This window comes from Chamaea fasciata, unplaced genomic scaffold (genome assembly GCF_029207755.1).
Source record: "Chamaea fasciata isolate MVZ Bird 193981 ecotype frontalis unplaced genomic scaffold, bChaFas1.0.hap1 SCAF_3, whole genome shotgun sequence".
Lineage (NCBI taxonomy): Eukaryota > Metazoa > Chordata > Aves > Passeriformes > Sylviidae > Chamaea > Chamaea fasciata.
Window position 1 is genome coordinate 1,759,796 of NW_027094088.1, and position 22,706 is coordinate 1,782,501.

The following is a 22,706-nucleotide window of genomic DNA, read 5'->3' on the forward strand; positions in this document are numbered from 1 at the left end:
GGAGAATGACAAGTTGATAAATACATGGTGTGCACGCTGCTTTAGTCACAGTTTAGGTTCTCAATGAGTTACAGTCACATCGGTTCTTCTCCTTACCACATGTAAATACTTCAAAGTCATTTAGCAATGATTTTTTTTATTTTCTCCTGCCCGTAACACCTTGGCAGTGTTAGGTGCTGGTAACAATCCCTCCTGCAGATTTGGGAGTGGGTGGGAGGGAGCACGAAGGGGAAGGCACTGGACTCTCAAAAGAGGAGTTTAGGTAGGCAAGATTGGTCTCACTGGTCTCCCCAAACCTCTTTTGCAGCTGGTAGAGCCTGGCTATTTAGAAGACTCTTTAGAGCAGAAGTCTAACCAAGATGCTCTAAGCAGATTAAGGAATGCACTCTCTGTCCCTAAGTTATGGAACACTACAGAGGCATTTTATGTCCTAAATCAGACAGAAGGAGCGTATTTGTAACTAACTTCATTACAAAACCAGCTCAGTTCTTATGGAAGCTAAACCTACAACTCACAGCCAAACTCCTCACCGGTTTTTAAAAGAATCCTCTAAGCAGAGAAGGACAAAACAAGACTATAGTAGGATTTGATCTCTCTTACTCTCTTTTTGCTCCATAAATATGAAAAAACCCCATCACTTTAAACTAGGCTTGGATATAGTTTTCCAACCTGTTTTGCATCTGCATGAGTCTCATTAAGGCTCTGTTTTCTGTGCTTCCTTATGAGAGCATCTTGAAAGACAATTAAAAGAGCTCAGCTACATCTATAATCTGTTATTTGATGCTTCTCCACTCCCTGCTTCCCTCTTGCAGAAGGAACTTGGACTGCTAGTCATGATTTGTTGACAAATTAATGTTTGTTGCTTGTCTTCTTTGAACTTTCATGTACTAAGAAGGACCTTGATTATTTGTTCCGCCTCTTTTTCATTCGCTCGTCTGCATTCTTGCTATTTGTTCTTTTTCTTATGCATTTAAAGACTAGAAGGAAATGTAGTCTTGTCCTACTCTTCTAATGCTCTCCCCTGTGTTCAAGTTTTCCAGACTGACCATGTTTTCGGATGTTGTTTCGTATTGGTTCTTGCAGTACCTTAGGATTACATCAAATGCGTTCAGCTGATCTGAAAGCATCGGGCTTATCTAAGCTGTTTCCACATGGGGCTGAAACCTGACCTTTCTGTGTCTGTATGAGTAGTGCAACTCTCCGAGTTCCATCTGATTCGTGGGATAAAGACAGACGTAGGAAATAGTACTGAGCCCTTCAGATGTCTCCCCATCATCTGTGGACAGCTTCTCCTTACCACTGAGGAGGGAAGCAACACTCTTGTTCATCTCCCTCCTGTGATTGTTTACACGGAGTCAGCTGCCGATGCAGTAGTTTATCAAGGCAAAAGCTTGTTTCCATTAAATCCTCATTTATCTCTTGCTGTCCTCAGGAGCTTGAAGAATATCCATCCTTATGCCTGGTGCCAACTCGTGGGTACCAGCAGCTCGTGGGTACCAGCAACTCATGCAGGATTGTAAAATATACGTTTTGTAAATAATTGTAAATTATTTCCACTGTCAGCCAGGAGGTGTACTGTGGCCTTCAGAGGTCCTGTGACATCGATGCCAGGCTTAAAAATACTGAGTGCTCTAAGCACACCCAGACAGAGGTTGTTTTCCTTTGTTGCTGCAATACCTGCGCAAATCTGGCATCTGCGTTGTGTTCTCAAGTATTTAAAACAAAGGTTTCTCACAGGTAAAGGTTAATGCTTCCATAAATCTGCCTACGGTCGGGCATTCATATAAATGATGCAGTAGATTTACAAAACAGGCAACTGTGAAGTTCTGAGCAATGTCACCTTTAATGAGCCAACATCAGAAGGTTGCCTGGAAAAAAACCCGTGTCTGTTGAAATGTTCAGAAGAGTGGGATAATGACTTGTGTTTATTTAATGGCCCTGTCAAAAGAAATTCCTGCAAAAGCAACAAGAGTTCACTGTTTTTAGGAAGAATTGGCAGTGACTCTCATTTTTAGTTCGCCTTGTGCTTTCTTTTAGAAGAGATTCTTGTGACCTTTTCTGACAAGCTCTAACACTTCCATTGTTTGCTGCAGGCCTTTGAAATGTGGCAGAGATGGCCTTGGGCCCAGGGAGGTGCGTTTTGCTAGTTCAGTTCACATTTAACAAAGTTAAAAGCTTTGAAAATTGCTATTCCTCATCTGTGGTTTAAGTTGCTTAATTCTGGCAAGCTGCCCAAAACCCTGAACTGTTCCCATCGTGGCAGAGAGCCAGGGATTGTGAACCAGCAGCATCCTGGAAGCTCATCTGGGCTTCCAGCACAGATGACATGAGAGCAGAGCCTTCAGCCCACATGCCACCGGGACAACTGGAGGAAGGAAGGTGGACACAAGGAAACTGCCTGTCTTCTGAGAGCAGAAAAATGAGGCCCCATCCCTGCATGTCACCTGCTCATACTGTTACATTATAAATACGTGTAATCATCAGAGACCCAGCTCCGTGTTGGCTTCTGCCTAATGGTATGAGTTACGAACCTTTTCTCCAGATTTTTAATTGAAAACACGGCGTTCAAGACAAAGATTATGCAACCTCAGGGAAGAGAAGCTAGGTGAGCCTCAGCCAATCCCTTTTTAATAGTTCAGTCTGAGAAGGAGATCACTGTAACTTCTTTCCTGGCTGGTGCTGACCATCAGGTGAAATTACTTCCGCATAAGGAACCAATTCATTATGTTGCCTCAGATTTGTTTCTCTGTTCCCAGTTCATTAACATAATCTTCTCCTTGCAATTAGCTAATAAATTTAGGGCTGCTCAGCCTGGTGAGGTAGCTGCCCACACTCCTGTGCGGTCCTGTTCTTCTCTGCTGAGAACATCCACGGGGGAGGTTGTCATCTGGAAATAAATCGTCTGTCTTGCCCTTAATTGATTGCCACGAGCAGTCAGCCTTGTGTCCTGTTGCGCAAGCGAGGCAATTGTCCAGCAGTTGATGTGTTGTGAATTTTGGTTCTGAAGGTTTAGAGTTTAGTTCTGAATTCTTGGGTTCTTTTCATCCTTTTAATCCCCGACGATGAAAACCAAACCAAAACCCTGAAAGACTTCGGCTAAGGAAATGGTACTTCGTTACTAGACAAAGTAAAAGGCGAAAAGGAGGCTACCAGATAATTAGAAAAGTTACAAAATTGAGTACTTAGCAGCGGCCTTTGTTGCTGCAGTCTCTCCCATCTTTGTGCACTGGATGCCTGGGGGTTATATACGTGTGCACATTTCAATTGTGTGATCACATGCTGCCGTTTTCCACCAGACCGCTTCCTCGGTGCTCAGAGTAAAAGCAACCAGAGGCAGCCATCTACAGCTTTGTTTTCCTTCCTTTGCCCAGGCGTGGTTTGGAAAAGCTCTTTCCAGACTCCTGGCCATCAAAATATAGAACAGAAAAAACACTTTTCCATTAAACAGTCAGACCTACTTGACCAACTGCTAACTTGAGGTGTGTCCCAAGCATTTCGCCTTCCTCTTCACCTCGCCACGTTCAAACATGAGAGCGTCGTGTCAGCTCAGGCAGATGTCTGAATGTTGGGTTGTGATTGAACATGGACTTGGTTTGGTTGTGCCAAAATTAAACCTGTAAAGTGATAAGCAGTTAAAAGCTTATGCCTAAGGCTTTTGAGATAAAAGTTTATATTTTATTGCATATCCACGTTAGCTGTAAGCACAATCAGAAGAGTGAGGAAGGCAAAGTTTGAGGATGTCTGCTGCTGAGGAAACCTGGAGGTTAGCTAAATGCTTGTTATTAATCATATATAGGAAATAAATTCAGTGAATCTGTCACTTGTGCCCAGCAGCTTTTCCTATCTCCTTCATTTTTATGAACAGTAGGAACAGAGACATTTTGCATCATGCCGATAGAAAGCACAAAGTTAAGGAATGTACTCCTGAAGTGATGCATTTGTTTATCAGAGTAACAGAATGGCAGAACAAACATTTCTTTCTAGGAAATGTGTTTTTTCTCATACATGCATGATCTTCCCTTACTAGGAGCAAAGAGCAATGCCACTTGTATTTTGATGTGTCACTAAATTGTAATCTTCTGGTGGCCTGCTATGTAAAAAATAGCCAACTGCCCTAAGTAAGGAACATCTCAGCACAACTGGGTCATGAGGATGTTTTCTCCAATTTTGCAATAAAACAGAAAGATGTTCTGTCTTTGCAGACTCTCTCCATACGGTATTTTATATTCCTGATACTAATAAAACCCACTTTTTTCCGACTGTTCCACAATCCAGAATAAACAAAATTGAATGCATCTTGGACACATACAGACCTTGCCAGAGGCATACATTCTATGAAATGGGCCATATTCAATTTCTGATACTCCCAGGTTAATGGGACATTCCTATGGGTGAAATCCCGTGTTGTTTAAAAAGTAAAATTTTAGAATATCATTTTGAGGGTATAAAATTACCTATTTGACTGAAATGTATTTGGTGTCTTGTTTCTATTGCACCTTCATTCAGCTTTTCAGACTGTTCAGTTCAGCTGTGTTTCCTGAACTACTACATCCAGCCACGTGCTGCACATTTTCACTCACCTACCTGTGCCTTACTTTCGTTTACCTTATCTTGCATTTTAGTGCTTGCACAATTTTCGGTGAGCCCAGACAGCGTCGTGGTTTTGATAGGGGTGCGGGAAAATCCCTTTTATTTTGCTCAGTCAAATAAGTTACAGGCCAGTGTCTGTACTTGCCTCTTGAGGGAAAAAATCTTGCTTGTTCATTGTTTGTAGGTCTTCCCTATTCTGACTTTCAGCCCTATCTCAATCTGAGCTTCCTCTCCTGCAGTTAATTACCAGTCCTGGGTTGTTGTCTCAGCTCCTTTCCCCTTCTAGGAGTTGCGTTTGTTAATTACAAATCTTTTTTTCTTTTCCCCCTTACTCCTCTCAGCATTTTTCTCTTCTGGGCTTCAACACTCTTGATTTCTTTTAAACACCTCTACCCCTCTGCCACATGTCTACAAGCCCTTGAGGTCCTCAGACTGAGCCCCTCCAGTCTTCATCCTGCCTGTGTCACGGCCCCGTGTTCTCATCACAGTTCCAGTCTTGATTTTCTCCTCCTGAGTGTTGGGCTGCGTGTCAGAGATGCAGCTCGGCCCTCGCTCTGTGAGCCATCACTCTGCTTGGTGCTGGGTTCCTCAGAGCAGCAAAACCAGCTATTTTGGGTATTTTCAAGTGTGGGGATGCAGCCTGATTCTTGAAGCTATTGTCCTCTTGTTAGCATCGAGTAATGACCCGTTGGGATAATCTCCCAAGAGAAAAAGCGCATACACTACAAAACATATTCACCCAGCTTCCAGAATGTGGAGAAAGAAGAATAAGAGACTTCAGTGCTTTTGTCGAGCGTGAAACGAAGATATCCTGAAGCCAGTGCTGACTCCAGCTGATAAATCCATCCACATGATGCTGCATTTAGATCTGAGCTGCCCTGTGAGGGACGAGCTCTGGAACCTCTGAGCTCACCGTGAGGTTGCTCCACGGCTGGACAGGAGCCAGTTGTGTTAGATTCCATAACCTGTTGATCAGCGAGCAGCTCTGGCAATCTGGTGTGGGTATCTTGGGCTTTTGAGTGGCATTTCCAGCCGAGTTTGCAGGGACTTGGAGCTCAAAAAGGCAAGTCGTGACTGCTGTGTCGTTTAGAAGAATTGTGTACTCGCTGCTGAAAAGAGTGGTGTAAGGAAAAGGTTATTAAATGTTCATTTCATCTGATTAGCTCCTACCAGTCATGTAGGGCAAATACATGCTAGAAATAGGCACTTGGTAGTAATTGTGTTTGCACCAAGCCGGTAATTAATACGTCCAACATATAAATATGGAAAGAAAACGTTTTGCATAATGATTTTTCACACACACTTGAAAAAGAAACTACAACTAACATTTGTTACCTCCTCAGAAGGCATGTCAAGTGCTCGCACACAGGTCTGCCTTTACTTCTGTATTTCCATTGTGTCTGGAGTGGAATGCTTTTATCATAGATTAAATAATGAAAGCTTTGACGCAGGTGGTGATTAGGAGCGTAACAGTGTCGTAGTATTAACTTCACCTTTATCAAAAAACCCACGAACTAATTAGTGTGGAGAGAAAACCTCATACAATTTCTGCTTCATCAGGTAAGAGAAGAGAAAATTGTGCGTGTTATGCCCATTATGTGCGTCCTAAATCTTCCGTATTCCGGATAAAGTACGTTTAGAAAATCTACTGTAAGTGGAAAGACAAACACAGAAAAAAAAGCTCCAGCCTAAATACGGATTTTCAAGGAATTGCAGCCCATCTTTTTAAACCTTGAGAATTTTAAAATGAATTTTTAAATAAAGTGTGAAATCCTGCTAAATTCATTGTTTTAAAGTCTTTGTATTTCCTTCTGTAAAGCCTGGTTTTAAATTCAGTTCCATCTTCAGTTTGTTAGGTAAGTAATTAAAGCATTTAAATGGCAATATTGCCTAAGGCAATTTCAGAGTTAACCGTTTTGGTGGTGACTGGAAAATTTACCATTTTTGTTGAGAGTTTCATCAACAAGTACTCAGCCTTTATAACTAACATTTACTGTATCTGGTAAGTAGTGCTCTATGATTTTAAGCAGCGGTATTTTGCATTTGTTGAATATCAATAAATTAATAATTAATTTGTTAATAATTTGTTAAAATATCACCTTTCCACAATTTGATAAGGCTATTTTAGTTGTTTTCTCTCAGTAGTGCTGTTTCCATGGATATAACTTGTAATAGCAAATATATTTTAAGTAACATAGCACCTTAAATTTGAGGTCAGTGATTAGTTAATGGGTTTTTCTTCAAGTTGTAAAGAAAACAAGAGAAAAATAATTACTTCACTGACTCTGGAGTAACAGTCTGGCAGCTCTTACACGATATTTGTTTCTCTGATTAAAATCTTGTGCGTGGTAAAGTTTATAATTTATTGCTGCTTTTCCTTCCCTATTTTGTGTATCCCTGTTGAAGCCGTTAATTCGGTGTATTTGGAGATATTTGTCTCATCCTTAATGGATTTGTTCATGCCGGTTTGAATCGTTGACAGGATTACAAACCAGAAGCGCTTTCTAACAAGTTATTTTGTACGTACGGTGTGATATTAAAAAAAAATTAAAAATCTCAGCAAATCACCTTTTGCACTTTGCAAATGAGTTACCAGTGCTTCTGTCCGGTGAGGAGGCAGTGTGTTTATGCAACAACTTTTAGGGCTGATTGTGACAGTAAATGAAAAATGACTTCCCAGGCTCTCTGTGCTGGTTTTTTTTTTTCTCCCCCAGAAGCAGTGAAAACAAATGAGTTGATAGCAGCTAATTGCTGAGCACTGACAGGCTTCAGTCAAGGGGGGGCATCGTTGGTCTTTCGCAAATAGACAAGAACAAGTAAATCCATTTGACCATAAACTTCAGTGTCTGTGATACAGTAAATTACTTGCTCTTGATTTGTCTTAATTTGGCAACTCTCTAGCACTAAAGTGCATCAAGAGCTTGTTTGTTGTGTATATGTTTGCTTTTAAATATATTACTTTGGAAGAATAGGGGGTCTCAGTTCTTTCACTGTAATTCACATGTAGGATTTGCATCGGTCACGTTCTGCCTGTTTGATTAGCTCTAAGAAGTTTTTAAAGTGGCAGGATTTTTCTACTTTTCTAAGTAAGTATGTGTGTCTTGAAAACATCTGCAATCAGTACGCTGAATTTGAGGAGCAGCAGATAGTCTGACAAATTTCAAATACCTGAAGTGTTCTATTTTATTTCCTAGTTTGTACCCATAAAAATGTTATTGAAGGGGTCAAAATAACTTTTCTGGAAATGGTCATTATTAGCTAATGATGATCTGACACTTGTTAGGAACTACCCTCTGATAACAGTTTTCATTTTCCAAAATTCCTTTTCCGCGTAGAAAAGCTAAAGCCTGGAAGAGGCGGCTCTTTGGCTGCGGTGGGAAGTGGCAGTTCAGAAACTCAGGGCCATAATTACCTTCATGCACAATCTCTCACTGGCACAGAAAAAGCACCAAAACTTCTCCTCTGGAGCCTGTACCAGAGGAATCCAGCAGTCCTGTGTCGTGAATTTAACTGTGAACGGGCTTTTGGGGATGCTTTTCCGTGGCTGCACTTTGGGAAGCGTTTTCAAGGCTGTGTGCCACGGGCTGTGCTGTGTTTCAGCACGGCTGTTTCCACTGGTACAATCCTTGGCCTCTTCCCCTGTGTAGATCTGGAATCCTGTATATCTGCATCCTTGGGAGACAAGTGCCTGGGGCAACAACTGTAGATAATAACTCGCGATTTGTGTCTTTTGCAAGTTGCAGTCATTGTAAACTGACAGCTGTGAAGGACCTAAACTCACATCAAAGGATACAGATCATCTAGTTAGGTCAATTAATGTTAATTCTCATCTTCCATTAAATTCTTTTATCTTCTCTCTTTTTCTTCTCTTTTTTTTTTTTTTTTTTTCTTTTCTCCAGCCAAGCCCAATACCAAGTCCTGTTCTGGGGAGAAAGCCAAACGCTAGTCAGTCATTGCTGGTGTGGTGCAAGGAAGTTACAAAAAACTACAGGGGAGTGAAAATCACCAATTTTACCACGTCGTGGAGAAATGGTTTATCCTTTTGTGCAATATTACATCACTTTAGACCAGACCTAATGTAAGTTGTATACTCCTTGCCTGCATAAGCTAACTCTCATAGAAACACTGAACAATTATTTAACTTAAAAATCAAATTCCAGCACGTTTCAGGTGCTGAACTGTTTTCACCCTTTGCTTTCAAGCAGGGAACCCGTCCTTTCTAAGAAACCAGCTTTATGAATGCTCAAACTTTGTGACCTCTTCGCTCTCCCTTGTTGCATAAACAATTATTTCTCCCCTCTCTGTGATTTGTTTTTCTTCTCCTTAATCTTATACAAAGAACTGACTTCAAGATGATTATGAGAATTGCGCCAGTGTTGAAATGAGATGAGAGGAATAAGCTCTTTGTATGCTGACAAGGACGGATTACCTCCTGGTAAATTTGGTTGTCAAGGCTGGCCTCTAGTCCCTGCCTTAACTTCTTTTTTAGATGGAGAGCTTCAGGCAATGAAACATGTAATCGGTGCTTATTTATTTATTTATTTATCCCTTTAATTTTCCACGCTATTAGTTTTGTTGATTGAATTGCTGTGAAATTGCTAGTTACTGTATGATATTATTGTATGTCAAATTTTTTAGATTTAGTTTGTTTTAAAAACTGCTGCTTTTATCAAATACTGTATATACCCACTGTGCCATTTTCCCCCTCAGTGACTACAAGTCCCTGAATCCTCAAGATATTAAAGAGAACAACAAAAAGGTAAGAACTGCCAGACAAAAAAAAACCCAAACAAACAAAACAAAACAAAATACCAAAAAAAATAGCCTTAATTTTGACTTCACTGCAGGTTTTTATTAATTTTGGGGAAGTGCTGTTGTTTTGTAAGGTCATAACTGCAGCTCACAGAAGGTATTCAGCCTCCCGTGGCTCACATCAGATGCATTGTTGACTGGAGTTTGTCATGCCTTTAACGTTCACAACAAGTTAGAGTTTAATATTTGTATGGCCTGCATGAACTGTGAGAGCAGAGGAAGGGCCTGGCCAGCCTTCTGTGAGCACTGCTCTGATTTTTTCAATCAGCCACGTCACTAAAGAAATGAAAAATGTGACTGTGACACGCGAGGCTTCTCTTGCTGTTGCTTTAACAAGGCTCTGGGACCTGGGCATGGTTGATGTTGCTTTGATGGTGATCGTTATGTTTTTAAAGGTGATTTTTTACACCTACTCTTACACTGCAGCAGCTGAATGGAGTGGTGTGCGCAGCATGGGAGGTTTAGTTCAAAAGGTGTTGAGGTATTGCTTTACAAATAAATTAAATGTTAGCGAAATAGTTAATGGCCTTGTGCTGGGAAACTGTTTTAAACCACTCTGTGTAGGTGCAAGATGGAAAAAGTTTCTCTGGAAGAAGCTGAATTTCTCTGAATTTCTCTGGAATTCAGTTTGGGAGTCACCAGAAGACTCTTTATTTCTGCTCACTATTTTAGACATGTTACAAGCTTCAGTTGGGCCCTAGGGACATGTTTAGAAATTACAATTTTCACGTGAGTCACTGATAATAAAATTGTTCCTGAAGATCATCTGAAAATTGTTTTAAGTATCTGCCTTCTTAATGCTGTGATTTTGTTTTTATACTGCTTTAAGAGGCACTGAATTTAACTGGGATGAAGGTATAAAAATATACTTTGAATGAATTAACCAAGTTTAATATTATATAGCAAACATATCTACAATCTAGTATTATTTACTTAGGTGGAATTTCTGGAAGTGCTTTATTAAAATTCATTTTGTTTGTATTTTAATGTGTCTGCACACTTACATGTTAGACAGGGAGTTTCTTGTCTTTAATTTAGTACTTAAGTATTATAAATAATGAAATATCTCTGAGCTGCTCCTATCTAATGAGTATTTGGCTGATGATGCTTTTTTTTTTCCTTCATAATAATAGGAGGACTTATAATGACCTAAGTGGATTATCTGTGACATCACAGTATTTTCTGTGACCATATGTTTTTGTACTTCAAGTTTTGCTGAGCTTCTGGCCTAATTAAGCCGGATTATAAAAAAAGAAAGAATAGATTATTAATCAAAAACGCCAGCAGTGTGATCAGTCATCTTTTCTTTGTGAAGCTGTGATGGCAGACAGTGAACTTTTTTCAGCCCGTCTTTCTGACAGGATATAGTTCCCAGAATTGAAGCCATAGTGCTTGTTGTTATTGTGCAGTTTTTTTTCCTTTCATCACTTTGCCAGCCTCTGCCTGACAGCCACACTGAGTATCTCAGTTGCTTCCTGCAGATTTATTTCCTGGTCTCACACAGTTCTGCCAGATAACCCCGCGTGCCCTTGGTGGCAGTGAATGCAGCGCTGCCAACAATGGCTGCCTAGAAATTCCATGCAGATATGTAACACATTTGACAATGATTCCTCCTAACCAATTAAAATAACATCTTTGGATGAATAGGATGATTTTCTTTGTTTGAAGCAGCTCTTTTTTTTTTTTTCCTTTTTTTTTTTTTTAATATTTTTCTGCCTCTCCCCCTCTCCCCAAAATGAAAACCATAGATTAAAGGTTAACCCATAAGAATATATCTTTTAGAAGTGCATGGCCTTGTTTGTATTTCAATAAAAAAAGGGAAGAAATCTTACGAGACAACCGTTTCAGTGCAAATGCTGAATATAATTACAGAGGTTCTTTATAACACACACCAGCCACTTGCCAGTTGGGTGCTGCCACTGATGCCGAATAAAAAAGGGTATTTACCTGTGACATCTGATCTTGGCCAATATGTCAGTGTGTTACAGGGTTGGGAAATGACTGGAATAATGCCTGTGGTGCTTGTGCTGATGGATCCCAATTGATGTCTGTCAATCAGCTTGTCAGTAAATTAAAAAAAAAAAGGAAAAACTTCATTGGGGGATAGGTAAATAGGCTTAGTGTCCTGCATATACATGCATTAAAAAAAATCCCAGACAACTACTACATTGGCATCAGTCTGAATTGGAAGGTGTTTTTGGTGCACATTGCAAATTCAAATTTCTCTCAGGAACAAAAGAGGAAGCGGGATTATCTTTGAGAAAATTACAAACATTACAGGGATACTTTCCCAGCTGGACCAAAGAGTTGTGCTTCTACTTAAATCTCAGATACAGCTAGCTCTCCATATTGCCTTCCTAGTCGAGTTAAACAGCTGATTTGATTTAATATGTCCATTTGATTATTATTAAATAATAATTAAATTGAAATTAATGAAAAATGTGTCAAAATTACAGCATACTGGCACTATAGTTCCTTATCATCAATAGAAATGAATATTTTGTGTTGCTAATAACGTGTCCTGCACTTTAAAAATATAAACTACTAAACAAGACTTGGGCTGGATCTTTGACAAGATGAAGGAGTGAGTAGTAGAAGGGCACAACAGGGTGGTTCTAATAAGGCATTTCTGGTTTTAATTTAAAAATTGTTTAGAGAAGCTTCTTTCATTTATCGTGTGGGTATTTCTTTTGGATGTTCAATTGGCACTTTCAATTTTTATGATGCTCCCCAGTGCTTGGTCATTTCTAACAGATTCCTCAATGCATTCGAACTTGAGTGATCATCTTAGTAAAATGTTACGTTTTGAAAAGGAATCCTCTTAAATTATGCATTTAAAGAGAAGAATTCAGACTTACAGGGGTAGTATTGAGTCAAAATGGAAAATATTCCCTACCTTGAAGCTGGAGTTATGTTTTTATAATTGGTGTTCGTGCTCACCTCTACAATTTGATTCCACAAAGTCGTAAGAACAGATCTAATTGCATGCGTAGGAGATGCTTGTTGGCATCAGTAGGATCATGTAGGAGCAGAGTCAACCGTGCAGAGAAATAAACATTTGCAAAAATCGAGGCTGAGTTGCGCCTCTGTTTAACAAAAACAATTTGACTTGAAAAATTGACTCTGTTAATCCCATGTTACAAACTAGTTAGAAATATGAAGCGTTTATAAATGCGCTGGAATATCAGGAAGCTCCCAGCTTTTCTACTAGTGAGGGAAAACCCATCACATTCTGCTGGTCATACATCCAGAAGACACCATTGCTATTTCTAGAGAATGTAGAACATCAGCATGCCAATCTACGTATCTAGTGTACTTTGAAAGGAGAGAAGCAAAAATGTGGATGAGAATGAGAGGGGATGGGAAATAGATGTCAGGCATCAGTGGGAAATAACTTTGTTTAGTGCCAAGCATCACCAGAAGAGCTGAGCAGCCAACAAGAAGTGATTGCAGCTGTACTGAGAACATCCATCATTCCGGATTCAATCCCGCTGTACTGTTCTTTCTAAGCCAGTACCTTTCCTGACAATCCTGAAACACTGTCCCCACCTGCATTTTATAGACCCTGGGAGGTAATCAACAGAATTTCGTTTTATTAGCATATAAATAAGAACTGGAGAGTATAAAGGGAGTTTAGGTCAAGTCATGTCTATGGCCTTTGGCTGCCCTGGACTGCTGTGCCTGTCCCTTAAGTCCTGTCATTCCTCAGATGGCGACTCCCACTACCCGCAGTGTGGGGTAACAAGTGACTTATGGCACTGATTCAGCACTGACCCACTTAGCAAGCAGCACGTCCTGGCGTTACCTTTAGTCCACAGACAACACTTGCTACGTGTCCGTGCCCAGCCTGGTTTCTGCTGTCACGCAAGCATTCGTCATTCCCGGTGGCTGCCATGCCCTAGGCTGCCCACCCAAATCCCTGCACTGCTCTCCCTTAACTCGCCGCTCTCTGCGCTCCTCACGTCTCTCTGCAGTTCCACCCATCTTGTCTCGCTCTCCTCCGCGGCCAGCCCGATCCTGCTCCTCCAGCTGTGTTTCCCAAGGTGCTGTAGATGACAGCTGGCCCTCTTCTGCCATCCCAGTTGCTGCCATTCCCTCCCGAGGCCTTAAGTTTGAGCTTTCATGTATTTCAGGTTCTGTGCTGCCCAGGGGTGCAGCTCTGAGCTCACATTCGGTGCAGGTGAGCTCTCTTCACAGAGCAGGGACACAAAACAAATCCTTTTCCTGCTGCACACCAGGGACAACGTTCAGCCCCAAAAGCACAAACAAGGGTGGGCTGGAGGGAGGGACAAGCAGGATGGGACCTCACAGCCTGGAGCTGGAACTGGACAATTAAACCCCAAGATGCAAATGGACCAGAACTTATAAAAGTGTCAGCCCTCATGACCGGTTTGGCATTTTGTGACCATTTTGTGTCCACCTTGGGTGCAGCCCTGGCCAGGCCCTGTCCTGCCCAAGGTGTACCTTAAAGGCTTTTCAATAAATCCCTACTTTATTCCCTCCTACCTGGCTTTCCAAGAAAACATATCTTGGGAAGGCTGACCTGGAACAGAGACTGGACAGAGCGAGAAAAAAAAGTAGGGATTTATTGAAAGGCCTCCAGGATCCAAGGTGGGCTAAGAATGGTCACAAAACGGCTGAGCAGTCACAAAGTCTTACATTTTTATAAGTTTTGGTCCATTTGCATCTTTAATTATCCAATTGCAGCTTCATGTTGTGAGGTCCCATCCTTCCAGCCTCCAGCCCACCCTTGTTTGTGCTGTTGGGGCTGAACATTGTCCTTGATCTTCAGCAGGAGAAGGATTTGTTTTGTGTCCCTGCTGTGTGCAGAGCTGAGTGACACTGACTGTGAGCTCAGAGCTGCACCCCTGGGCAGCACAGAATGAAAAACACGAAAGGTAAAACTTAAGGCATCCCTCCCACCTATCATTGTGCTGCTTTTCTGCTCCATCTGGACTTTTGTATCAGCAAATACATCAGCTGCTCCTATATCTAAGTGCAGCTCTGTAGTTATAAATGGCATAACAATCTCTCATAATAATAAACCTTCCCAAGAAATACCACACCAAATACCAGCAATGATTTTAGGCCAAATCGTTTTGCATGGGGAGAGCCAGAGGAGCTTAAAAATAAATTATTCAGGCCATTTCTATGTCTAGATAAACTCTGTGGATCATTTGTTATAATGATATCAAAATTACTTCACCTGAAGTGCTTTGGAAAGTTATACCTGAGCATGAGGAGAGGCACGCAGAATTTCAGGAAGGTAAATACCAGATTTTGGAAGCAGAGTTTGAAAAGCAGCTGAAACAAAAACTGTTTGACCATTGAGTAGGGGAATGACATTGCAAGGAGGAGGAGAGAGCCTCCTTTTCTCAGAGCAAACAAAATACCCTGGTCTGCCAGGAGCAGGCCAGCCCAGCCCCACATTCTATCTCACTACTGAATACTTAGTAATATGGAAACCGAGAGGATTTAAAAAAAAACCCAACCCATAATGGTTTAATTTTTTTTTTCTCTGTTCTTCTAAAACTAAAGAAATCAGGGAAAAAATGTGAAGTTGGAGAGTTGAAGCCAGTGATGTGTGTTACAGTTTTCTCATCCGTGTCTTAAATTCAGCATCTGCTTTTGTTCAAAATAGCGTAGGATCAACTGTGAACATTGTAAAGCTCCTTCAGGAGACGGGGAAAAGGAGCTGCAGGATTCCTGGGGGAGGAGAAGCCCACATGCTTTAACTGAGTGCATCTATGCTAACAGGAGGCCTTTTAAAGGCTTCCTTGAAACACAATATTGTCTTCCAAGGTTAATCCAGGATAGTAATAATTAATTGTAAATTGAGAAACGGCTTTAATTCTTCAAAACTAGAAAAACCTGATGCACCAAGCCCACTCGCCTAAAGGGCCAGCAGGAAAAGAAGACAATGTGGCCTCACAAAGCGGGAGGCTTGCAACTGTTTAGCTTTTAGAAAGCCAAGTGAAATGGGAATGATTTTCACTCTCTCTTTCTTATAAATTTGCCATCAACAGATGTTTTTAAAATGCATCTGCTTGATGGATTAATGTGATTTATGTCTAGTGTCAGGTAATCTGTGGTGGTGTTCTTTTTGGCTCTCTGGACATAGTTTTTCATCAGCAGGAATCACTGCAATTACATGACCAATAGGAGGCAGAAGGTTGATGATCAGTGATAAAGCTCAAGATGGATTAGTGTCGTGTTTCTTATATCTTTGTTCCTTATCTTAAAAAGCCATCCTGAGTTCCCTTTTTTTTTCCTGGTCCAACTCTTAGACTTTTTTTGTTTGCTTGTTTCCTGCTACTTGAGTGAGAACCATTTAAGATATTGGTAGGCTTTCCTAGTGCAAAAAGAAGGGCTTTCAAGCTGCAGTTTCATGAACAGCTGGTTACTCGCAGAAGTGTCACAATTTTGAGTAACAAAAGACTTTAGTGTAGTCTGGCATTGAAGTGTGTTAAAAGTATTTAAAACAATGCTGTTTGAGTGGCTTTGCTGGTTACATTCTCTGAGTTTGCTTTGCTGTGAAAGACGTCCTGGGACACATGTAGAAGCCATCAGGAAAAATCAATGAGCGGGATGTTGCATGGCGCACCAAAAAGTAGTAATGACAATAATGAAGCCAAAAGAATAAGTAATAAGATCAGAGCCCTGTTCTTCCTGTAATATTGGATGTGTTTTAGGCTTGCCTATTTTGATTGAAACCTCCACTTGCATTCTTGAGATGTTGTGATAAGTAAGAAACTGCCACACTTTGTGATCTTTATTTTGTCTGTCTGTAAAGGCTTACGACGGGTTCGCCAGCTTGGGAATATCGCGACTGCTGGAGCCTTCGGACATGGTTTTGTTGGCCATCCCTGACAAGCTGACTGTCATGACCTATCTCTACCAGATCAGGGCACATTTCTGTGGCCAGGAGCTGAACGTGGTTCAGATAGAGGAGAACAGCAGCAAGAGCACGTACAAAGTGGGGAACTACGAGACGGACACCAACAGCTCCGTGGACCAGGAGAAGTTCTACGCGGAGCTCAACGACCTGAAGCGGGAGCCCGAGCTGCACCCACCGGACAGCGGCCTGGCGGACTTTGCCTCGCAGGATGACTCTGTGTTTGTCAATGACAGCGGTGTTGGGGAGTCTGAGAGCGAGCATCAGACTCCTGATGACCATCTGAGCCCAAGCACGGCTTCCCCTTCTTCCCGCAGGACTCGGAGTGACACGGATCCGCAGAAATCCCAGCAGAGCTCGGGAAGGACTTCTGCCTCGGAAGAAATTGGGAAGTGTGGCAGTACAGACACAACGCAAGTGCAGCCTGTGCTGGGGAGGAAGAAATTGCTGATAACTGACACTTTAGACTTCAGTGACTTAGCACACGTCAGTGATCAAAAAGAGGATATGTCTCCCACGGTTGCTTGTGAAGATAACAACAAGAAGAGACACCAGAGCTTAGACAGTACCCCTGGTTCCTCAGAGCAAGAAAAGCTGGGATGTATAGGACCCACAGAGAGCACAAGAGCAGATCCCAGCTCACCTGTCACAAAACCGAGTTTATCTCCTACTTCTAAGCCTGGATACTCCTATAATATGGATATGGATCTTGCAAAGAAACCACTCGCTTCTCCGAGGCAAACAGAATCTGATTCTGACAGTGATGCCAGAACAGCTTTAAATCATGCAGATCAAACTGCAAAAACAGCCCAGGTAAGACGTTTGTGTCTGTGAATTAGGATGGAGTTCGAGTTCTTTCTCTGTGTTCGTAGTTTACGCCAAATTTTCGGCATAAATGGTGAGGTGAGCAGTGTGTTTTGATTTTTGGGCAATAAATATTTTTGCCTGAGAAGTAGGTGGTGCTGAAAAACAATCGTTACATGAAAAGCAAATTTACAGAAATTGTCTCACTGTTGATCTTTCCAATCTCTCTCCAATTAAAGAAATCTGTGTTCTCAACCGTCTCGAAGATGGCTCCAAAGCTTTTGCCACTGCCTGATGCAACTCATTTCCTCTGAGTGTTGCATTCTGAAGCAAAAACTGGAAAAAGATATCAATTCACTAGGAAATGAAAAGCTTTGAATTCCTTAAAATCTACTAAAGATATTTCAAAATCTTGTCTGGGAAACCACAGAGTCTCATGAACATAGCCAGGATGGTGAGGTGGAGACTCCAGACTGTTCAATTATGCTGCTTTCCATTGAGTGGCCTAAGGCATGTTACTTCACCACAATGTCATTTTCCTTTCCATAAAGATAACAGTCTGTGCCCACCTACCTTGCAGATGTATTGTCAGAATGGAACTTTAATATTATATATATATATATATGCAGAGTATTATCAATAAATCACATCATCATAAAAATATGTAAAACATGTTATCACCTCCACTTACAAAAACGCCAAAGCAGGCTTGTAATTTTACCCCTGTGAAGAGTTTCCTTGAGTTTGGGCTTTGTGCCATTAGCTCTGGTAAGAAGAGAGTATATCCAGTCTTTTGGCAGTGTGAATTGCTTCAAATATTTTTATGGGGTTTGTTTTTTTTCTCTCTGAGTAAGCACCATTACAGATCATTTTATTGCAAGAGAAGCAGTCTATAGATGAGTGAAAATGGCCAGATATTGGTTCCAGAGCCAGCTAATTTCTTTCCTTTAATCGGTGAAGTCTTGTGAGGTTTCTTTTCATCATCATCATCATCATCATCACCATCATCTTTGCGTACTGGACGAGAAAGGAACAGCTTGGCCCATGCAGAATAAAAGAGCAGGAGGAGACAGGCTTTGTTCTCTCTGAAGATTTTCATGGGCAAGGGTGTTAGAGGCAGTTCTTTGTCATTAGCTATCGGAGCATTGGCACGTGGTAATAAAATCTCAGCTGTGAGGCTCCCTCTGACCCTACACTCAGTTGCTGGTTGGAGTCAACCACCTCCATTTCCACGTGGTTGCTGCAGGAGCACAGCAGGCAGCACCTGTCCCAGCCCTGGCCTGTGTCAAGGCCTAGAGATGCATTTTCCCACACTTCACAGTTGACCTCGACCAAGAAACCAGCCCTTGGGAGTGTGTCTGCCTGGGAGCTGCTCACGTTTCTTGTGTTGCCTGTGCAGAACACCCTTCTGTTATTTATGCTCTGCAAATATGCTCAGCCCTTTGTAGGAAGAAGGGACTTCCTTGTGCATAATCATAAATTCAGAAGAAGCAGATATTTTTTGCGGGGTTTTGTGCCTTGTACCCAGCCTCTTTGTGTTCAATTTAAGTTATAAGTGAGTGGTACCCATATAAGTAGCCAACAAAGCTTTTTTGTTGTAGCCATATTTGCATGCATATTAAAGTAAAAAAAAAAATAAACACACGGCACGTTTGACATGGCTTCTACAAAGCCAGTTGGGTTTTTTGCACAGTTGCAGTTTAAAGGCATCAAATGTTGATAGAAATTAAGTTTTAAGGGGAAGGAAGAGAACTATTTACGTGATAGAGGCCTACGACTTCATTTTTTACATTTTGATCATCTTTTCATTTCTGTGGAATGCTCTGTCACCTCATGAAGACATAACTCATGTGGCTCCTGACCTTTGTTGTATAGGAAGGCCTCTGGCTATTAACTACTGTATAAACATTCAGTACCCTGGGGCTGCCTTGCTGTTAATTATATTTCTTTATTTTTTAAGCAACGTATGTTGTCAAGACAGGAAGAACTCAAAGAACGAGCAAGAGTTCTGCTTGAGCAAGCAAGAAGAGATGCAGCATTAAAGGCAGGGAATAAACAGCTAAGCAGTTCCCTCATCCCAGCCCGCACTAAGCAGCTGAACGATGTAAGAAACATGTTGGCCAGTCTTGCAGTTTGCAGAGTTCAAAATGCAGAGTTAATTGTGTGTGCTGTTGTGGTGGGGGGAGGCATGTCCTTGCAGAAGGTTTCCTCTCCACTTTCCATGTGTCATGTGTCCTTCCTTCGCTCCTCAAACCTGTTTCTCCTGATGTGGTGGCAAACAGAAAGGTGGTGCCTCCCACTTCCCTGGAAGCGGAAATGTTGAAAGCGCCTTCCGTGACTGGCGCTGCAGTTTGTGGTGGGATGAAACTCAAACATTTCTTGTTAAACCACAGCGAAGTAATTTGTGCTGTTCCCGATTACTTCTCTTTCAGTTAATGGAAATCGTTTCCTTGAGCCTCTGATGTGAGCTCCTTGTTACTTGAGAAGTGTTGTTGCGGTGAATGGAGCTGCTTGTGTCACTCCTGTAAAAGAGTTGATGGAACGATTCCTTTTTATCACCAAAGTTGATTATGCTGATGGGGGGGGGGGAAAGTGGAGCTGGGGAATGAGCTCCAGTGTTGGAGCAGCTGTGGTTGCATCTCCAGTGGCTTCCGTGGTGACCTGGAAGGATCCCTGCTCTCTGGAGATGAAAGCTAATTAATTTTTATGCCAACCTTTGCAGTGCAGGTTTTGTGGTTCTAACTGTTGCACGTTAGAGACAGTACTGGCAATTGAGAATGTAAATGTAACTGTAAAATAATGCTACAGAGAAAGGCTGGACTCTTTACAGATTCCCACCCTTCAGAGCCGAGTCCTGAGGGGCAGATTCTGCTCTTTGCAGGAATGGGATCATACAATCCAAAGCTGAAGACGGTGATTTACACGTTTCATTTTATTTTCTTATCTCTCTTGGATCCATGCTGGTTTTTCTTTTTTGTAGAAATTCCTCTTTGTAGCCTGACACTTCATTTAACTTTGAAATATATTCGTATACACAGACAAGTCTTATTTATATACTTACTTGTATAATGATATATAAAATTTCTTTTATTTTTTTAAAGTTTTTCCTAGAAATCTGTATTTTAGTATAAATTTCACTTTGGATTTTCTTTTCAGTTATCTTTTCATAACGAAAATGGCATTAGAGGACAGTTACTATAGGCAACTACTCAGGCAGAAACAACTGTAATTAAAGTTGCCTAACATTTTTTATTACAAGCTCCTGTTTTCAAAGGTTTTACAACTTTGCTAGTATTTCATTGTTTGAGCTGAAATCTTCCCTGTCAGCTCTTCTGCCTCGGGGTAATATTTTTAATTTTTTTTTTTAATGATGTCAAAAAAAAAAACCCTGTTCATCTCTTTCTCTGTCTGTTCATCTCTTTCTCTGTATTAGGTTGGGTAAAGCAAATTTTTTTACTCATATTAAATAGATAAAATTTGGAAAGATGTTTAGATTCCCTTGAAAAATCTGATCAAAACAGTTAAAGTTGTGTTAATATCACAATCTTCTCAGAGAGCCTTGAAGATCAGAATAGTTCCTAAGTGCCAGTAAGAATTGTCTGCATGGACACTGCCCAGCAGGAACATCTTTTACCACTGCTCTCCTAAGGATTGAAGCCCTTTTTGATGCAGGTCAAAGTTCTGGGAAGCAAAACTTTCTCTTTTAGCCTGAAATGAAATCCAAACAGGAGTGAAAGGAGCTGCCCCAGTGGCACACAGGTGCAGAGGCGCCCTGGGTAAGTGGCAATGTGAATTTACACAATCATGAAGATGGTGTCCGTGAAAACCAGCTGAAGGGAAGGAGATGGTGAAGGGTTTTCAGGGTGAGGGTTTAGGACTGTGTAGTTCAGCCAGCCAGATTACCCACGGGACCTTGTTTCATTTGTTACAGAAGCTGGAAAGTTTATTGGAAGCCTGCAGGAAAGGGAAGGGCAGTCTTTCAGGGCAGCTTGGCAGAGCCAAAGTTTCTTGCTGCCTCCATCAGAAGCTGGAGGAGAACTGTCCTGGAACAAATGGTCCTGGCCCATGTGAGATCTGGGCACTCTGAGCAAACTGCAGTGGGCACTCTTGACTTGAGTTACTGTCGCATAAGAAAGACAAAAGCTCCTCAGCTCTGAAGTGTGTTGTGGAGATGTGATTTGTATATAATGATATACATTATGCAACATGTATGTATGTGTTATAAATACATCCATGTGCATATTCTGAAAGGGAATGCATGTGTGCATCAGCGTGCACAGGTATAAGATAAAACACACAGATTCCTATTTTCCTTGAACATGCTTGATATTAGCAGAGATGAGGCATTTCCATGTGATGTAGCTCTGCCAGTTTCCTACAGGTCATTGTTCATTTGATTGTTAGCATATAGCACAGACTTATTTCTATTCATGGTTTTTTGGTCATTAAGGTTAATAATAAGAACTTTGAGTCAAAGCAGTGTTGTGTGTGTCAGTGTGCAGTAATGTGCGGTAGTAGTGTGTTATCCAAATGAGAGTTGTGATAATGAGAATCAGCATTTAGCAGTGGAAATTGGACGAGGCTCATTTTCAGGATGGATTGAGATTCAAAAGGAAATGGTTTAAAACAGGAAGATCTAATTTTAAATAAGAAAACTTTGAAGAGATAGTTCAGGGGCAATACTTTTGAAAGTAACTCTTGAAGTTTGCAATTTTACCTTTTTTGTTACCTTCTCAGAAAAGAGCTTTAAGCATCCCAGTCTTTCAGACTGTGCTCTGTCAGTCATCCCAGCTAAGTGAAGTCACTAAATCGGTGACTTGAGAAAAGTCTCATCTCCTAGGCCTCCTGTGAGAAGCAGGAGTTTCTGCTTTCCCAGTGACCAGGTGAGAGCAGCTTTCAGTGCATGGGCTTGGACAACGTGCACGGTGAGGACGGATTGTGGCACTGCCCAGGGTCAGCAGCAGGGAAGAAATGTTCAAATCTGTACCGTGGCCATAAATACAGGTTCATTTGCTGTGTGCCCACCTGACAGTGTTCCTCTTTCTCCTCTAAGCACAGAGCACAGCCTCTTTTCTCCCGTTTCTTCCCTCCTTGCAGCACGGTAGAAGTTTTTTCAGCGTTAAGTCTGCTTGTTTGGTGCTTCTCAGAAGCCTTCAATCTCAAGCTGTATGCATGTGGAGGTGTGCGTGCAGGTGTTTGAAGTCTAAGAGGAGCCTGCATTGCTCGGAACCTCATTGAAACCATGCTGATGGTTTGGGAGCATCGTAGCTGTGTCGTTAAAATTGATGCAACCCTTTGGAGACTGGAAGAGTTAGCTTAAGAGCTCTGTGAACAGTTACTGATCCCCTCGTGGATGCCTTTCTCTATGGCAGATTTATAAACAACTCAGCCTTTCTGCTTGCTTTCTTGATTTATGTGTGCATGTGGTGACTCCTTTACAAGATGCTTCTGTCATTTGCAATCTGATACAGCAGCTGTAATCACTTGGCTTTTAACCAGGAGAGCCTTTTTATTAGCTTACTCATTTTTATTTAACTTGCCTTTTCTCGTGGTGAATATCACAGGGCTAGAAGGGACATATCTGCTCCCACCAGATGCTGTAAAA

The 22,706-nt window shown here is 41.4% G+C and overlaps 1 protein-coding gene across 11 annotated transcripts in view; it reads left to right on the forward strand.

Moving 5' to 3' along the window:
• EHBP1 (EH domain binding protein 1) overlaps nt 1-22,706 on the forward strand; it is a 212,605-nt gene that overhangs the window by 123,068 nt on the left and 66,831 nt on the right. For 10 of the 11 annotated variants that reach the window (XM_066177713.1, XM_066177704.1, XM_066177708.1 and 7 more), the window contains 4 exons: nt 8,490-8,668; nt 9,301-9,349; nt 16,196-17,110; nt 19,062-19,205. In XM_066177713.1, coding sequence (XP_066033810.1) covers nt 8,490-8,668; nt 9,301-9,349; nt 16,196-17,110; nt 19,062-19,205 — 1,287 coding nt within the window. The remainder of the gene's footprint in view (nt 1-8,489; nt 8,669-9,300; nt 9,350-16,195; nt 17,111-19,061; nt 19,206-22,706) is intronic. The other variant, XM_066177710.1, reaches the window with a different exon arrangement.